Source organism: Papaver somniferum, chromosome 10 (assembly GCF_003573695.1).
Source record: "Papaver somniferum cultivar HN1 chromosome 10, ASM357369v1, whole genome shotgun sequence".
Classification (NCBI taxonomy): Eukaryota; Viridiplantae; Streptophyta; class Magnoliopsida; order Ranunculales; family Papaveraceae; genus Papaver; species Papaver somniferum.
The window spans coordinates 27,829,916-27,843,602 of record NC_039367.1 but is presented as its reverse complement, the minus strand read 5'-3'; the positions used below and the strand labels follow the sequence as shown (position 1 = coordinate 27,843,602).

The window sequence follows — 13,687 nt, the reverse complement described above, 5'->3', positions numbered from 1 at the left end:
TGCAAAGAGTTACAAATATAGCTGCAACTAGAACAACACATGAATCTCTTCAGTGACACAAATAACGAAACACCTAACCACCTAAGTGAGACTACAAGGCTAAATTTCGGACCAGCACTTAAGTTAATTCTTATTAGAGTTACATGTTCGCTTAGGAATACAAAAAATATGCCACACAGGTATCTCAAATTAGGATTAGAAGCATAAATCTCATATTAGATAGAGTAGTATTTCTGCTTATACTCATGTTCGGGTTTCAATTAAAATCATACGCTACTTACCAGTGGAAACATGAATCTCAAAGGAAGTCCAAGGCAGCCCCCCCTAAACAAGTAGGTAATCAAGTAAGCAAATGCAAACACCGTGTGAAGAAACTTTGTCAATCATCAAATCAAATCATGTCTACAGAGAACAAGGTTATAAACTGAAAAAATTCCTGAAAGGCATTATAAAATTACAACTTCATGTTTTGATTGGATTTAGTGTTCCAATATGTTATCTCCCTCTTTAATCTTTAGCTTGATCACAGCATATGAGCAGTTTAGATCTTTGCGGCTGCAAGTTCAAGTATGCGTGACTAGTCTAAGAAGTGTCTGTCATTTACATGAACTATCATGTAGTTAATGATTGGTGAGGGATGTGAACAAAATATATACCAGAACTGGATTTCAGAATTGAGTAACAACTGGTACCAGTTTTCAAATTCAACAAAGTATGGTTTAAATACAGAAGAAAAATAATGGACACATATATGGTATCGTTACTTGGCCTAAACCCTTGGATCATAACAATTGAAAATGTGCCTACTAGGCAAAATTTGGCATACTTGGGTGAGCTCAGATGTTATCAGGCACCGTAACCGGTCATTTTGAGCTCAGAAATGTGAAATTGGTTATGTCATCAAGCCCTAGGTTACCACTAATCTGATCCCGCTCTGCTAGCTCAACATCCTAAAAGGACTCAATCAGAACGTGTTTATGTAACAAAAATGTGAAGCTACATCTACCATCGCCAAGCTTTGAGTTTTTGACGAACAGTTTTGGATCACAAAATATGCCATTCCGATAGTAAAGATATCTCTAATTAGGACTAAAGGCATAAATACCTTCTCAGTAGCATCATCATCTGGAATTACCACATGGCATTTGCACCCATAAGCAGGAGCTACAGTTGCAAGACTTATAGCAGTGATATCAGCAGAGCCCTCAGTAACAACTCCTCACACAAGTTCTCCAGAATCAAAAGCCTGTAACAGAAATTCAAACTCGTAAAGCTAAATGTACAGGGTATCGGACAAGCTTCGAAGAGTTGCTAGAGAGATCCCCAAAAACTTTAGCTTTTAATCACAGAAGTAGTTGAATTTTAGCTGCACAGAGTTACAAATATAGCTGCAACTAGAACAACACATGAATCTCTTCAGTGACACAAATAACGACACACCTAACCCCCTAAGTGAGACCAAAAGGCTAAATTTCGGACCAGCACTTAAGTTAATTCTTATTAGAGTTATATGTTCGCTTATGAAGGCATTCCAAATCAGCTCCTATTTACCAGGGAGGGGGGGGGGGGGGGGGGGGGGGGGGGGGGGGGTACTACAGCGTACTGAAGGAGAGAGTGGAACAACTAAAATTACCTAGACATTTCAATTGCTTCCATATCTGTACACCGGAATGCTCCATCAAGTTTTACCATCATAAGATTCTTCGTCAGACGGTTGGTTATGGTGTCAATTGGGTTCTTTAATCTTCAGCCCTCAGCCTCCTCATGGGTATACATTACTCCCCTTGTCACTTTATTAAACAGTCCAGAACCAGGAGGATCAACAAGAAAGCTCTTAAGATTCTTTTCCTGTTAAAATGAAAGAATAAGACAGACATAACCCGCATGTCCAATAACAATATGTTAATGCCTTTTCAAATACACAGAGTACTATACCTGCAGCTGCTACAAAGGCATCCAATTCGCCACTTGTTTGTTCCCAGATCTCTGGCCCAGTTCCTTCATAGTGAGCTCGAAAGTTGGCAAGGTTCTCAAATTGATCAGCAAAGAAACCCCCTTTACAATCATTAGAGAAAACAGAAATTGGATTCTGATCAACGATCATCTTGTAATATGTGACCATCGGTTTTCTCTGAGTCTTCAGCATCAAGTTGATAACTTTTTCCCACTTTGATGCCAATCTTTTTGCTTACTCAGCTCTTCTCCTTGCACTATTAATCATAGTAGTCTTTATAAATAATTGATACACACCTCACTCTTTCAACAGTAGCAGCACAAGAGCTTCCAGTATTTGAGCCTATAGTAAGTTTAACGTTAAATCTGTTACTGAGCTATGAAATTGAAAGAAGAAAACTATAATTCGTAGCCACATGTTTATTTATACTCTAAGACCATTGCCCTATTTCTGGAGAATGAGCAAAAGTTTACTGTTCTGGATAAATCAGAGGATGTTCATGTGCATCACAAAGATGGAATAGCATTTCTGCTTATCCTCATTCGTGCATGGGTATCAATGAAAATCATACACTACTTACTAGTGGAAACATGAATCTCGAAGGAAGTCCAAGGCAGTCACCCAAAACAAGTAGGTAATCAAGTAAACAAATGCAAACACCATGTGGAGAAACTTCATTTGTCAACCATCAAACCGACTGATGTTTACAGAGAACAAGCTTAACAACTGGAAAAGTTCCCGAAAGGCATTATAAAATTACAAGTTCATGTTCTTGTTCGATTTAGTGTTCCAATATCCCTCTTCAGTATTTAGCTTGATCGCAGCATATGAGCAGTTTTAGATCTTTGCATTGTGGCTGCAAGTTTAATTATCAGTGACTAGTCTGAGAAGTGTCTGTCATTCACATGAACTATCATATAGTTAATGATTGGTGAAGGGATGTGAACAAAATACATACCAGAACTGGATTTCAGAATTGAGTAATAACTGGTACCAGTATTCAAATTCAACAAAGTGTAGTTTAAATACAGAAGAAAAATAATGGACACATATATGGTTTCGCTACTTGGCCTAAGACCTTGGATCATAACAATTAAAAATGTGCCTACTAGGCAAAATTTAGCATACTTAGGTGAGCTCAGATGTCATCAGCCACCCGGTCATATTGAGCTCAGAAATGTGCAATTGGTTATGTCATTAATCGCTAGGTTACCACTAATCTGATCCCGTTTTGCTAGCTCAACATCCTAATCTGTAACAAAAATGTGACGCTACTTCTACCACTGCCAAGATTTGAGTTTCTGCCAAGCAGTTTCGGATCACAAAATATGCCATTCAAATACTAAAGATATCTCAAATTAGGCCTAGAGGCATAAATACCTTCTGAGTAGCATCATCATCTGGAATTACCACATGGCATTTGCACCCATAAGCAAGACTTACACAAGTGATATTACCAAGGCCGTCAGTAACAACTCCTTGCACAAGCTCTCCAGAATCAAAAGCCTGTAACAGAAATTCGAACTCGTGAAGCGAAATGTACAGGGTGTCGGACAAGCGTCTTCAAACAAAATAAAACAAAGCCTTGAGAGACAGTTTCTATCCAGCGGCGAATAACATTCTCATATTCAGTAATGAAGATTAAATTAGAGAGGTCCACAAAAAATTAGGTTTTAATCCACAAGTAGTCCGATTTTAGCTTTAAAGAGCTACCATTGTATCTGCAACTAGAACAATCATGTCCTGAGTGAGCTTAATTTCATGAATCTATTGATTGCTTGAACTAAATCTCAAATGAAATGATGCTTCGGGTTACTCAACATCTTAAATGATTTTGACTGCTACTCTTATCTTTCACGCTTCCCCCAGGATTCAAAAACTCAGCTTTTGCAAGAATCTCAACAAAATAAAGGTACCCAACAATCAAATTTTTTTAACTTTTTGATCAAAATTAGGGAACTGATTGAACAAGATAGTAACTACTGGGTTAAAGAGAAGTTAAGAATTTTTACTTGGCAACAGAACAGAATGGCATCGATGAGTATGAGTCCACCATTTCTAGATTTCTTCTTCTTCCATAAGATTTTTCAACTCTTGAAAACTAGGCTTCTTGAAAAGGACTCTTCTTTGGCTTTATCACCTTATCCAAATTTTATAAACCGGTTGGTTTTTAAGGAAACATCGAAAAAAAACGGCGTAAAAACAGACCCTCTCACATAAAAATGGGACCTGCCCTCTAGGATTACTAGGGCCAGTTTTGGATGTGTTCTGGGTCCCATTTTGTTTTGAGTTGGGTTTTACGTAGTTTATTCGATTGCATTTTTTTAAAAATTATTCTTCCAGTTAAGGGGTTTCTATCGTGTATGTAAAAAAAAAAATGTTTTGTCATGTCAGGTGGTGTGGCAAATGATAAATGCCATTACGGAAAAATGCTATAAGGGACCGACTCCCGATGTCTAGATAAAGTTTAGATCGCTTAATAGTACTTCATCTGATATTATATTAATATAATGTTGAATATGACAAATAATTTGAATTTGGGAGGGATATTGACTCTTTTCATTTCCCCCCGTCATAAAACACGGTAATAAGAAAAAGAATATTGTTAGAGCAACATTAAAGAGTCGACTTATATTAATAAAGTATTACTGGGCGAGAAACATTTGATTGTCGGCGATAACAATTAGGTCGTGCGACCAAACACATCATCGCACGAATAACACTTTATCGCTCGTTAGAAGCTTCATCGTGAACGCTTATATGTTATTTAGGACATATAGGCATCTGAGTTTGGTAGTTTGGCATATCCACAGCGGTGCACATATGGAAAAATATGTTATTTGGCATACCTATAGGCCTAAGGGTAATTTTTATGGAAATGGCCAAATAAAATCTTTTATTAAGCTAGGTGGGCCAAACACGTTTTTCCACTCTGGAAAAAGAAGTGTGCGGTTAATCATCAAGTGTCAGGGCGAAGAATATACCTCGGTGTGTGAAGGTTACACGCGGCGTTTCATCCACAACCACAGGAGTGAAAAGAAAAACGCCAACGTTTAAATACCCAATGGTTCTTTTCCAAAATAGTTATAACTTTTAAACTTATATATTCCTTAATCTGAATTATTTTTCACTCACACCACCCTAGTTAGCAATTCGGGGTACGGAAAGAAGTTCGGAAAATCTGGTCAACGAATCAATATTCGATTGTAGTTCGGAACGACATACATACATGTATCATCCGTTTTACAGATATGAGTTCGTCACGAAAATTCGGCATATATATAGAGTTATAAAAGAATATCATTTAACGTGTTGGGTGATTATCCTATAATTTTAGGATTTTAATGTTACATATATAAAATATTTACATTAAGAAATAAAAAAATGAGCATTTGGTTTGGTGGTTGGATGTATGGTTGGTGTAATATTGGTCAAGGGTTCGAAAATTAATGGGACGAATGATTGAAATTCATGAATTATTCGCGAATAATCCTCGAGACCCATGTAATGAGCGAACTGGGTTCGTGGTTGGAGTAACTCGAAAGTATCACTCGGGATTGGTTCGTTGAATTACTAACTAGACACAACACTATTATCTCTTCTTCTAAAATTCTTCTAAACAAAATTTAAACGCTACTTGATTCTTCCTAAACGAAGTCTTGGTACAAAATGAGCGAGCTGATAAGAAAAGCTGTAAATACTTTAAGGCACAAAAGATACCGAAGACATGAACCACTACAGCGACCTTCCACATATATAGATTATACTCAAAATCGGGAAGCAAAGTTTGCTTCGGCGAATGTCGTTGCTGCTCCATCGTTAGTCCAAGGTCATCTTTAGGGTAACCAAGATCAGTCTGAGAGTAACTATAGAATGAGAGGTGGATTTCAAGGCTTAAACGTTTTTTATGAAGGCCTACCCCCTGCAGTCTGAGAAAGGGTTGGCAGATATTCCAGATGTACGCTTTATATGGTGAAGCCTAGAAAACACAATAACAAAATTGCGAGAGTATTGGTAGAAATTTGGTGGCCGATGACACACACGTTCCATCTTATGTATTTGAAATTGGTAAGTTTGTTTAACTTAACTTCAATTTTATTTTTTAAATAATTATTAAATAAACAAAAAGAAAATAATTAGAATTGATATCATTCTTGTAATAAGAATTACACCCCTTGATTTGTATTTCATTTGTGGGATTCCAAGTGGAGTGGGAGATCACGTACCACGCAACCAAACGAATGGATGTCAAATAGCCGTTGGCAGGCGCTTCTTCCATGTTTATGGAAGCATTGTACGTGAAGATTAGAAAAGAGGTGGAATATTATGTTCAGTGTTTTTTTAACCAATATAGAAACTCAACAAATGTATACGACTATCCTGAACTCGGAAGGGTGTTTATCTTATGGTTACTAGGTCAGACATTCTTTCCAAACTCAACTATCGTTTCTCATTTTGGTTGCCTTAATTCTTTAGAAAATCTTGACAAAGCACCACATTATGATTGGGGCTCTGTAATTTTAGCAGAAATGTATTTTCGGTTGGATCAAGCGTCCATAGGTATAGCTAACTTCACTGGTTTCTGGGGCATCATAGAGGTAAATATCCAAATTATTATTTTTAAACTTAAATAATTTTATGAACAAAGGCAAATTAATTCATGTTAGAGAATTGGTCAGTCGAACTTACAAGTGTTGCTATCTAAAGCTTGTTGTAAATTAGTTAAGTCTCGGACCAGGATAAAAAAATTAGTTGAGAAATAGTGGATCACGACAGTCATCATTGCATTCTACCGTTTGAAGGCAAAGATCAGCCGAAGCTTTTGGAGAACTTCATCAGTAAAAGATAAGTGAAGACTGAACCACCTATTTCTCAAGTTATATTGGATTAATGTGGTTTTAAATTCTCATTAATTACATCATGTAATTATTCTTTGATTGCTCTTTGATTGTCTCCTGGTTATTGCTAACGTTAATATTTCATACGAGATTTTTTGAGATAACTATGAATTTTGTGAATTTCTTTTTATAATATTAGCCACATCATCTTATACAATTTTAAATTTAAACCATCACAAACATTCATATATTGAGCAGATTCGGCCCCATATGGAAATCTTAAGGTGTTGTTTGGGATATGATATTAAATAAATATTATATTAAAAATTTCTTAATGCCCATAGGTAAAAGATATTTTTAATTTGACATTTTTAAATTATTAGTCATATCATACGACATCATATATACACATATAGTATGTCATTTGTATTTATCATATTATGTGTTGTTATGACTTTTACCCACAGGAAGTTTACAACAATTTTAAGTTTTAACCAGAACAATAGACATTGGTTGAATTTGTAGATTTTGGTAGCATTGCTTCGATAATTGACTGTGAACATGCTTGTGTATTATCATTTGTAGTTATGCATTTTTTTTTAATATTCCATCTTTTTGTATCTCAACATTGAATAGTGACAACTATAAAGAATCTAGAGAGAAAATTCTCTTGGTTTTGTCATCAATAAGTGTTAGATCACTGCTCGGTCGAACTCGAAAGCGTTTTTATCTCAAGCTTGTTTGTCAAGTTTAGTTGTCAATACTATAAGTCTTGATTTCTAATCTACTTATAGATAAGTCTCGGACTAGGATAGTAAATGTAGTTGATCTATAGACTCCACGACGTTCATCATGCAAAGACGAAAAACTACTCAAGGAACTGGTGGAACTTTATCGACAAAAAGGTATGTGGAGACTTGAATTTATCTATCACTCAAAAGTATATCTATTATATATCCTATCTTGAGTCAAAAGTCGTATTGCTATATAGACTTCGATTATACACATTTGTTATTTCGAGCCGAGTTTATCTCGCTTATCTATTTCTAAAAATATGTGTTGGTAAGCTTTCGCTTTTTCCAAGTTCATCTTTACTCATGAAGAAAGTCATGTTGATCATTTCAATAACTTGAAAATCGCTTTGATGAAAAATAGTTTGTGAACAACAACTCTCTAAGAAAGTTTCAATGATTAGAATGAGAGTTTAGAATATATAACCATGAATGGATGTAAACATTGTATGTGAACTCATACTTGTGTAAGTCCAAAATTCTTGACCCAAAGTATGTGTACTTTACTGGTGTTTGAGGGTGAAAACGGTTTCTGCTGATTTCGGTAATTTCGCGTGAGTGGGTGAGAAACGAGTCTAATCCCTAAACAATGTACTGCAAGGGAGTACTTTGATTCGAGAGATCAATCTGTACAAATCCGTCCTAAACCAAGAAATGGCCGTTCCATACTTACTCCGGTCACAGAGTGAAGGAGAAGGGTTGGTCGTAGGGAGGGAAGCGAAGAGAGTGTTGAGACCAGAATAGTTGATTCTAGAAGAGTAGTTGTTTGACGACTTGTATCAGAAATTGGAAAGCTAACAAGTGACTTCTGAGTGTTGTATGTTCCTGACCAAAACTTATTCTTTGGTGGAAATAGGTGAGATCTATTTATACAAGTCGCAACGAAACGTACTCTGGTCTCGTAAGAATTGGAAATGGTTGAGTAAATGGAAGAAAGCGGTAATGGGTAACGCCTGGAATTGATGTTTCCATAATGAAGGAAATTTTTCACCATTTCTTCTTGTGTTTACTAATCGCCTCACTCTTATGACACTTTCTTATAACAGGCGTAGTGTACGCCGCTCGCTGTAAACCTCCAGACCAATACCCTGATGAGCATCCCCCTGTTTGTGACATGTTTTGATGTCTCGAGTGTTTTTTTGGAAAACGTAAAGCATGTTGTTCTTGTTTGGCAAGTTAAGCTCGGGAGGCTTGCCGGCTCGGTGGTGACCTTCGACGGTCGAGATTTTGCTTCTTGAGAGGAAAGGTAGTTGTTGACGGTTGCAACCTTCCGTTTGGCAGCCAGTGATATGGAGGCGTGGCTGACATGCTCGTCCATGCTTTAGGTGGGGCAAAAAAAATTAGGGTTTGATACAAACCGTGTAGTTTTGGCATTGGTCCAGAAGTTTCCACGCGTTTGGTGGCGAACTTGGACGGCTGAGATTTGCATCTCAGAAGGAAGGGTGGACATTGATTGTTGAAACCCTTCGTTTTTCAGACAGAGGCATGGAGGCATGACCTGTCTTGCTTTGGCATGGTTTAGGCGCGGCCAAGCCTGGATTTTTGCATAGTTTTAGGCGCGGCCAAAATTAGGGCTTGGCATTGGGCCAAAAGTTTCCACGCGTTTGATGACGAACTTGGACGGCTGAGATTTGCATCTCAAAAGGAAGGGTGGTCATTGATTGTTGCAACCCTTCGTTTGGCAGCCAGCGGCATGGAGGCATGGATTTGGCGTGGAGTGGAGCCACTGGAATTGTGCGGATTGGAAGGGAAGCGCTTGCGACTTTGTCTAAATTAGGGTTTGGTATGCTGAAACCCTAATTAGCGCCCTTTACTAAAATCGCTGTAGAATTCTCGTACGGACTCGGATTTTGATGGTCCTCCCCTCCATTTTGTACGGAAAAGGATTTCCTATCTCATGCGAGAATATTTAGGTTTTGAACTCGTTCAGGAGGTGAAAACATCCCGAAAGTAAAACTCAACAAGAATTCAGGAGGGATGTTGGTAGCCAGCGGCATGACCGGCATGGATTTGGCACGGAGGTTTGGCTGGAATGGTATGCCATTGGCACAATGGTGCGACAGGTATGGTTTGGCATGCCTTTGGTGCGGAGATGTGGGTGTGCATGGTATGCCATTGGCACGATGGTGCGAATGTCATGGTTGGCATACCTTGGTGCAGAGGTGAGGCTGGCATGGTATGCCATTGGCTCAGTGGTGCGAATGGCATGGTTGGTGTAGTTACATGAAATCCCGCACTACACCATATATAAAAATTTGAATGATTATGATCTTTTATAAGAAGAACAACACTTTTCTTTTTATTGAATTACTGAAGCTTTTTCAAGATACTCAAAAAATTGAGAACAGAAATTAAAAACTTAAACTCTCTTTTAAGACTTTCTCTCTCCTCAAAACTTTCTTCCCACTCCAAAGAACCGATCCCTCCTTTGGACTTATTCAATCTCTTAATATAGGTTAATTACATGGTGGATGACAGCTAGACTACGCTTCATTTTCGGATCTGGCTTGCGAGTATTTTCGTGAAGGTTATATTGTAACTTCTCGCCAACATTCTGAGCTTCGCTGAAATGTCACACTTTCTTCATGTTTCAACCACCGTCTTCTGTTACGTCATTCTCTGCGACACTCGCAAGATGTTGTTAACGAAACTGTCACAAATGTAATTATCTTGCGATATTCTGATCCTACATTTTGCCTCTTTTTTCTTGAATATTGTTTGCAGAGCTATATTCAAGAAAAAATATTTGTCTCTGCTTTCTTTGTTATTGTCATTGATCTGCGAAGTATGAGATTTCTGTCTTTTTCTCCTTGCGAAATTATTACTCTGTTTTTGGTGAGAATTCTTGCTGAAGAAATAAAGAACAAAAACATTCCCATGGTATTCCATATTTGCCTCTGTTCTTTAATTTTGAAGGTAGAATTCTTGAAAAAATGTTGAATGTTATATTGGTTTTCTTATTTTACCTCTGCACCATATTTTTTCTGCGAAAACATACAATGTGATAAAAAACTTTTCTTTTTTAAACATCGCAGCTAACTATCTTGTCATGTGACTTATGCCTTTTCATTATTCTCTACTTTTTCCATTAAATACGCGATTGTCGACACGTCATTCGCAACCGTCCCATTTTGACCGTTCATATTTAATCCTCGCATTAAATGTGCTATCATTTCATTCGTCCATTACTTCTCAACCACTTACATATATTCCTATAAATACTCCCCTCATTCTTATCTTCTCCTCTCTTTCTTTTCTCTGCCTTCTTCTCTCTCATTTTTTCGCTCTGCATTTTTCTTCAGTGTTCTTCCGCAACTTCCGCTTCTGCTACTGTTATCTTTCTAACTTATTCTTCTCCATCTCTAAATATGCCTCCTGCTGGTCGTAAAAATGAAGTTTCCTTCGAAGAAGTTTGCAAAAGATTACAGCAGAAGGTTTTTATTTTATCTCCTCTTCCCAACCAAACTCCCAAATCAGAGCTTTCTGCTAAGTTATTTTCTGATTATCCTTGCACGGAAACCAAGACTATTGTCTCGATGGGCCAATTGCTCGCTGGACTTCCCATTCAATTATATGATCCTGAACTTCCTCTTTTCTATCAAATTCTTTCCCATGTGAAATTTTTCGCGGGCTATCAACTGAGTGGAGATTGCATTCGTTTAATGCTTGAATTTGCCACTCGCGGTGCTGGTAAGGGATCTCTTTATCCCTCTGAAGTGAAGAACCCAAAGTTCGCAGATGTTGCGATAATTCCCGCGAATTATACCGTGGAGAATTTCTTTTTAAACTATGATGTCATCCCAATGAAGAGGGACAACACTTGTTGGGGTGTTCGGTTGAAGAAAAAGGACACCATTGCTTCAGATAAAGTATTGATGCAAGATATTGATTGGAATCCTGGCAATAATACGACTCCCCGCCACTCGAACGATGATAAATGTGTATGTTCCCCTTAAACTTAGAGGTTTCATACATCTCTGGTTCACATGTGCTACCTGCGAGACTCGCTGGATACCAACCATGGGTATTCACTTGGCCTGAGAGGAATGCTGAGGTATATTTTCAATCTTTAGTTTATTATTCTCCTCATACTTTTGTAGATTCTCTCGCTAACCATTCCAATATCACCAGATTGAAAGATTAAAAGCAAACTATAATAAATTTGGCAAAGCTAGTACTTTGGCAGCTCTGCGTTCAATCACAGAAGAACTAAGTAATATTCCTTTGCGATTAGTCATTATACATTGTTGCCTTTGTTTCTTATCTGTTTTATTTTTCGAAGGTCATCGCTGAAAGAGAAGAGCTCGCAAGAGTTTCCAAGGCTAAAGGAAAAGGTATCATTCGCAAGGAGAAGTCCACTGGTCCTCCTTCAAAGAAGCGAAAAGCCCCGTCTTCTTCAATTCTTCCGTCTTGAGAAAGTTCTGATGATACTTCCTTGGATAATTACAATGATGCCTTTTCTTCTATGGAAGCTTCTCAATCTGAGTCCTCTATGGATCAATTATCTAGTATCTTCGCCGATACTCCACAAGTTATGGGAGATGGCGCTCTCATCAACACATGTCAAGCCCTCGCTGGCATCTGCGATGCTCCCATTCTTATACAGAATGAGTCTCTTCGAGGGGTTTCTAGATCAGTGACCCCCAGCTTTCTGAATTCGCTTGGTATTCTGGTAGGTTTTCATTTCTTTACTTCTTCCTTATATTTTAAACTCTTGTTATGATTGATTTTACAATTTTTCCCTTCTTCGCAGGCTGGAAGAGCCGCTTTTGTTGTTGCTTCAGATTTGGAAATAGGCGTGCTGCCTTTGAAAAGAAGAATAATGTTCTTCGCAAGAAGAACGAAGAATTAGTCTCTGAATCTGCTAAACTTCGGAAGAAGAATGAAGAAGTAGAAGCTGAATTTGATGTTCTTCGCAAGAAGTATGAAGATCTAGAAGCTGAATTTGCTGTACTTCGCAATAAGAATACACAACTAGAAATTGACTCTTCTAGTCAGCAACTAAAGATATCCAATCTTGAAAATGCTAATAAACAACTTTATGGTATGTAAATTTTCTTCCTTTCTATTATATTTCTATTTTTCATTATGCTTTCTTATTTGATTTATCATTTTCGCAGAAATTTATGGTCTTTCTGATGAGGCTACTCTTCTTCATTCTTTCCCTGATCCAATAGATGATGATACTCTTCTTGAGCGTCTCAATAATTCTTTGAATAACACCTCTAATGATAGGATAAATTCTCTTCCAATAGACGAACTCAGGTCTAAACTTCAGCTTTTAGAAATTGACCACAGGTCTTGTCTTCATATGGCCAACAAATTTAAACAATTTTATCACAATTCTAAGAAAGAAATCAAACTTTTGCAAGCCAGGAATAATAATCTTATAGACGATAAATATCGTATCACCAAGCAAGGTGCCCAATCTTTAGCGGATTTCCATAAGATTCTACTTGATGTTCAAATTGAGAGAGATCGACTTGTTCGTGAAAATAACGTTCTTGTTGAAAGGGAGAACCAAGTTCGTTCCCATCTTCTTGTTAGTAATGAGGATGAATTTTCCTGGGCTGCGAAGGTTCTTGATGATGCCAGGAATAATTTAAGTGTAGATGTTAGCCTCCATACCGAACAAACAACCCTGATTAAAGACATACTTTTTGAAAGAGAAGGTCATTACTCTTAAATTTCTATTAGTTTTCCTGAATTAAATTCATATTTCGTTGCTGACTAATTTTATTTTACTCGCAGAGTCTGAAGGAAAGCTTCGCCAGAGAATTGAAGAACTGGAAAACGAGAAAAAAGAACTTGCAAAGAATCTTTCTTCTTGCAATGAGAAATGCTCCCGACTGAAGACTCAGCTGAAGATCACTGTTGCGAACTTTAATAATGACATTATTGGTTTTCGCAATGACACCATTAAGATGGTTTTTGATGACCATAAAATTCCTCATTCTACATATTCTTGCCTTTTAGAAGAAGTTACAAAGAATACTCCTAACTTAGTCATCTCTGATAGTGAATCCGAAGATTCTGAGGATGATGAAGAATATGATGAAGATGAAGAATTAGAGCAATCTAGTGATGAATCCATCGAGAAATAG

The 13,687-nt window shown here is 37.4% G+C and overlaps 1 protein-coding gene across 1 annotated transcript; it reads left to right on the top strand.

The window, feature by feature from the left end:
* Nucleotides 1-12,048: 12,048 nt before the first annotated feature.
* LOC113315444 (cAMP-inducible prespore protein D7-like) lies at nt 12,049-13,687 on the top strand. The gene is made up of 4 exons (XM_026563719.1): nt 12,049-12,247; nt 12,337-12,627; nt 12,704-13,255; nt 13,335-13,687. The coding sequence occupies exons 1-4, from the start codon at nt 12,049-12,051 to the stop codon at nt 13,685-13,687; spliced, it is 1,395 nt and encodes a 464-aa protein (XP_026419504.1).

Bases quoted from the DNA above. Each gene is read 5' to 3' on its own strand.
- LOC113315444 (XM_026563719.1), top strand. From the start codon at position 12,049: ATGGAAGCTTCTCAATCTGAGTCCTCTATGGATCAATTATCTAGTATC. The intron at 12,248-12,336 runs GTATTCTGGTAG...CCTTCTTCGCAG, and splicing joins CAGCTTTCTGAATTCGCTTG to GCTGGAAGAGCCGCTTTTGT. The intron at 12,628-12,703 runs GTATGTAAATTT...TCATTTTCGCAG, and splicing joins TGCTAATAAACAACTTTATG to AAATTTATGGTCTTTCTGAT.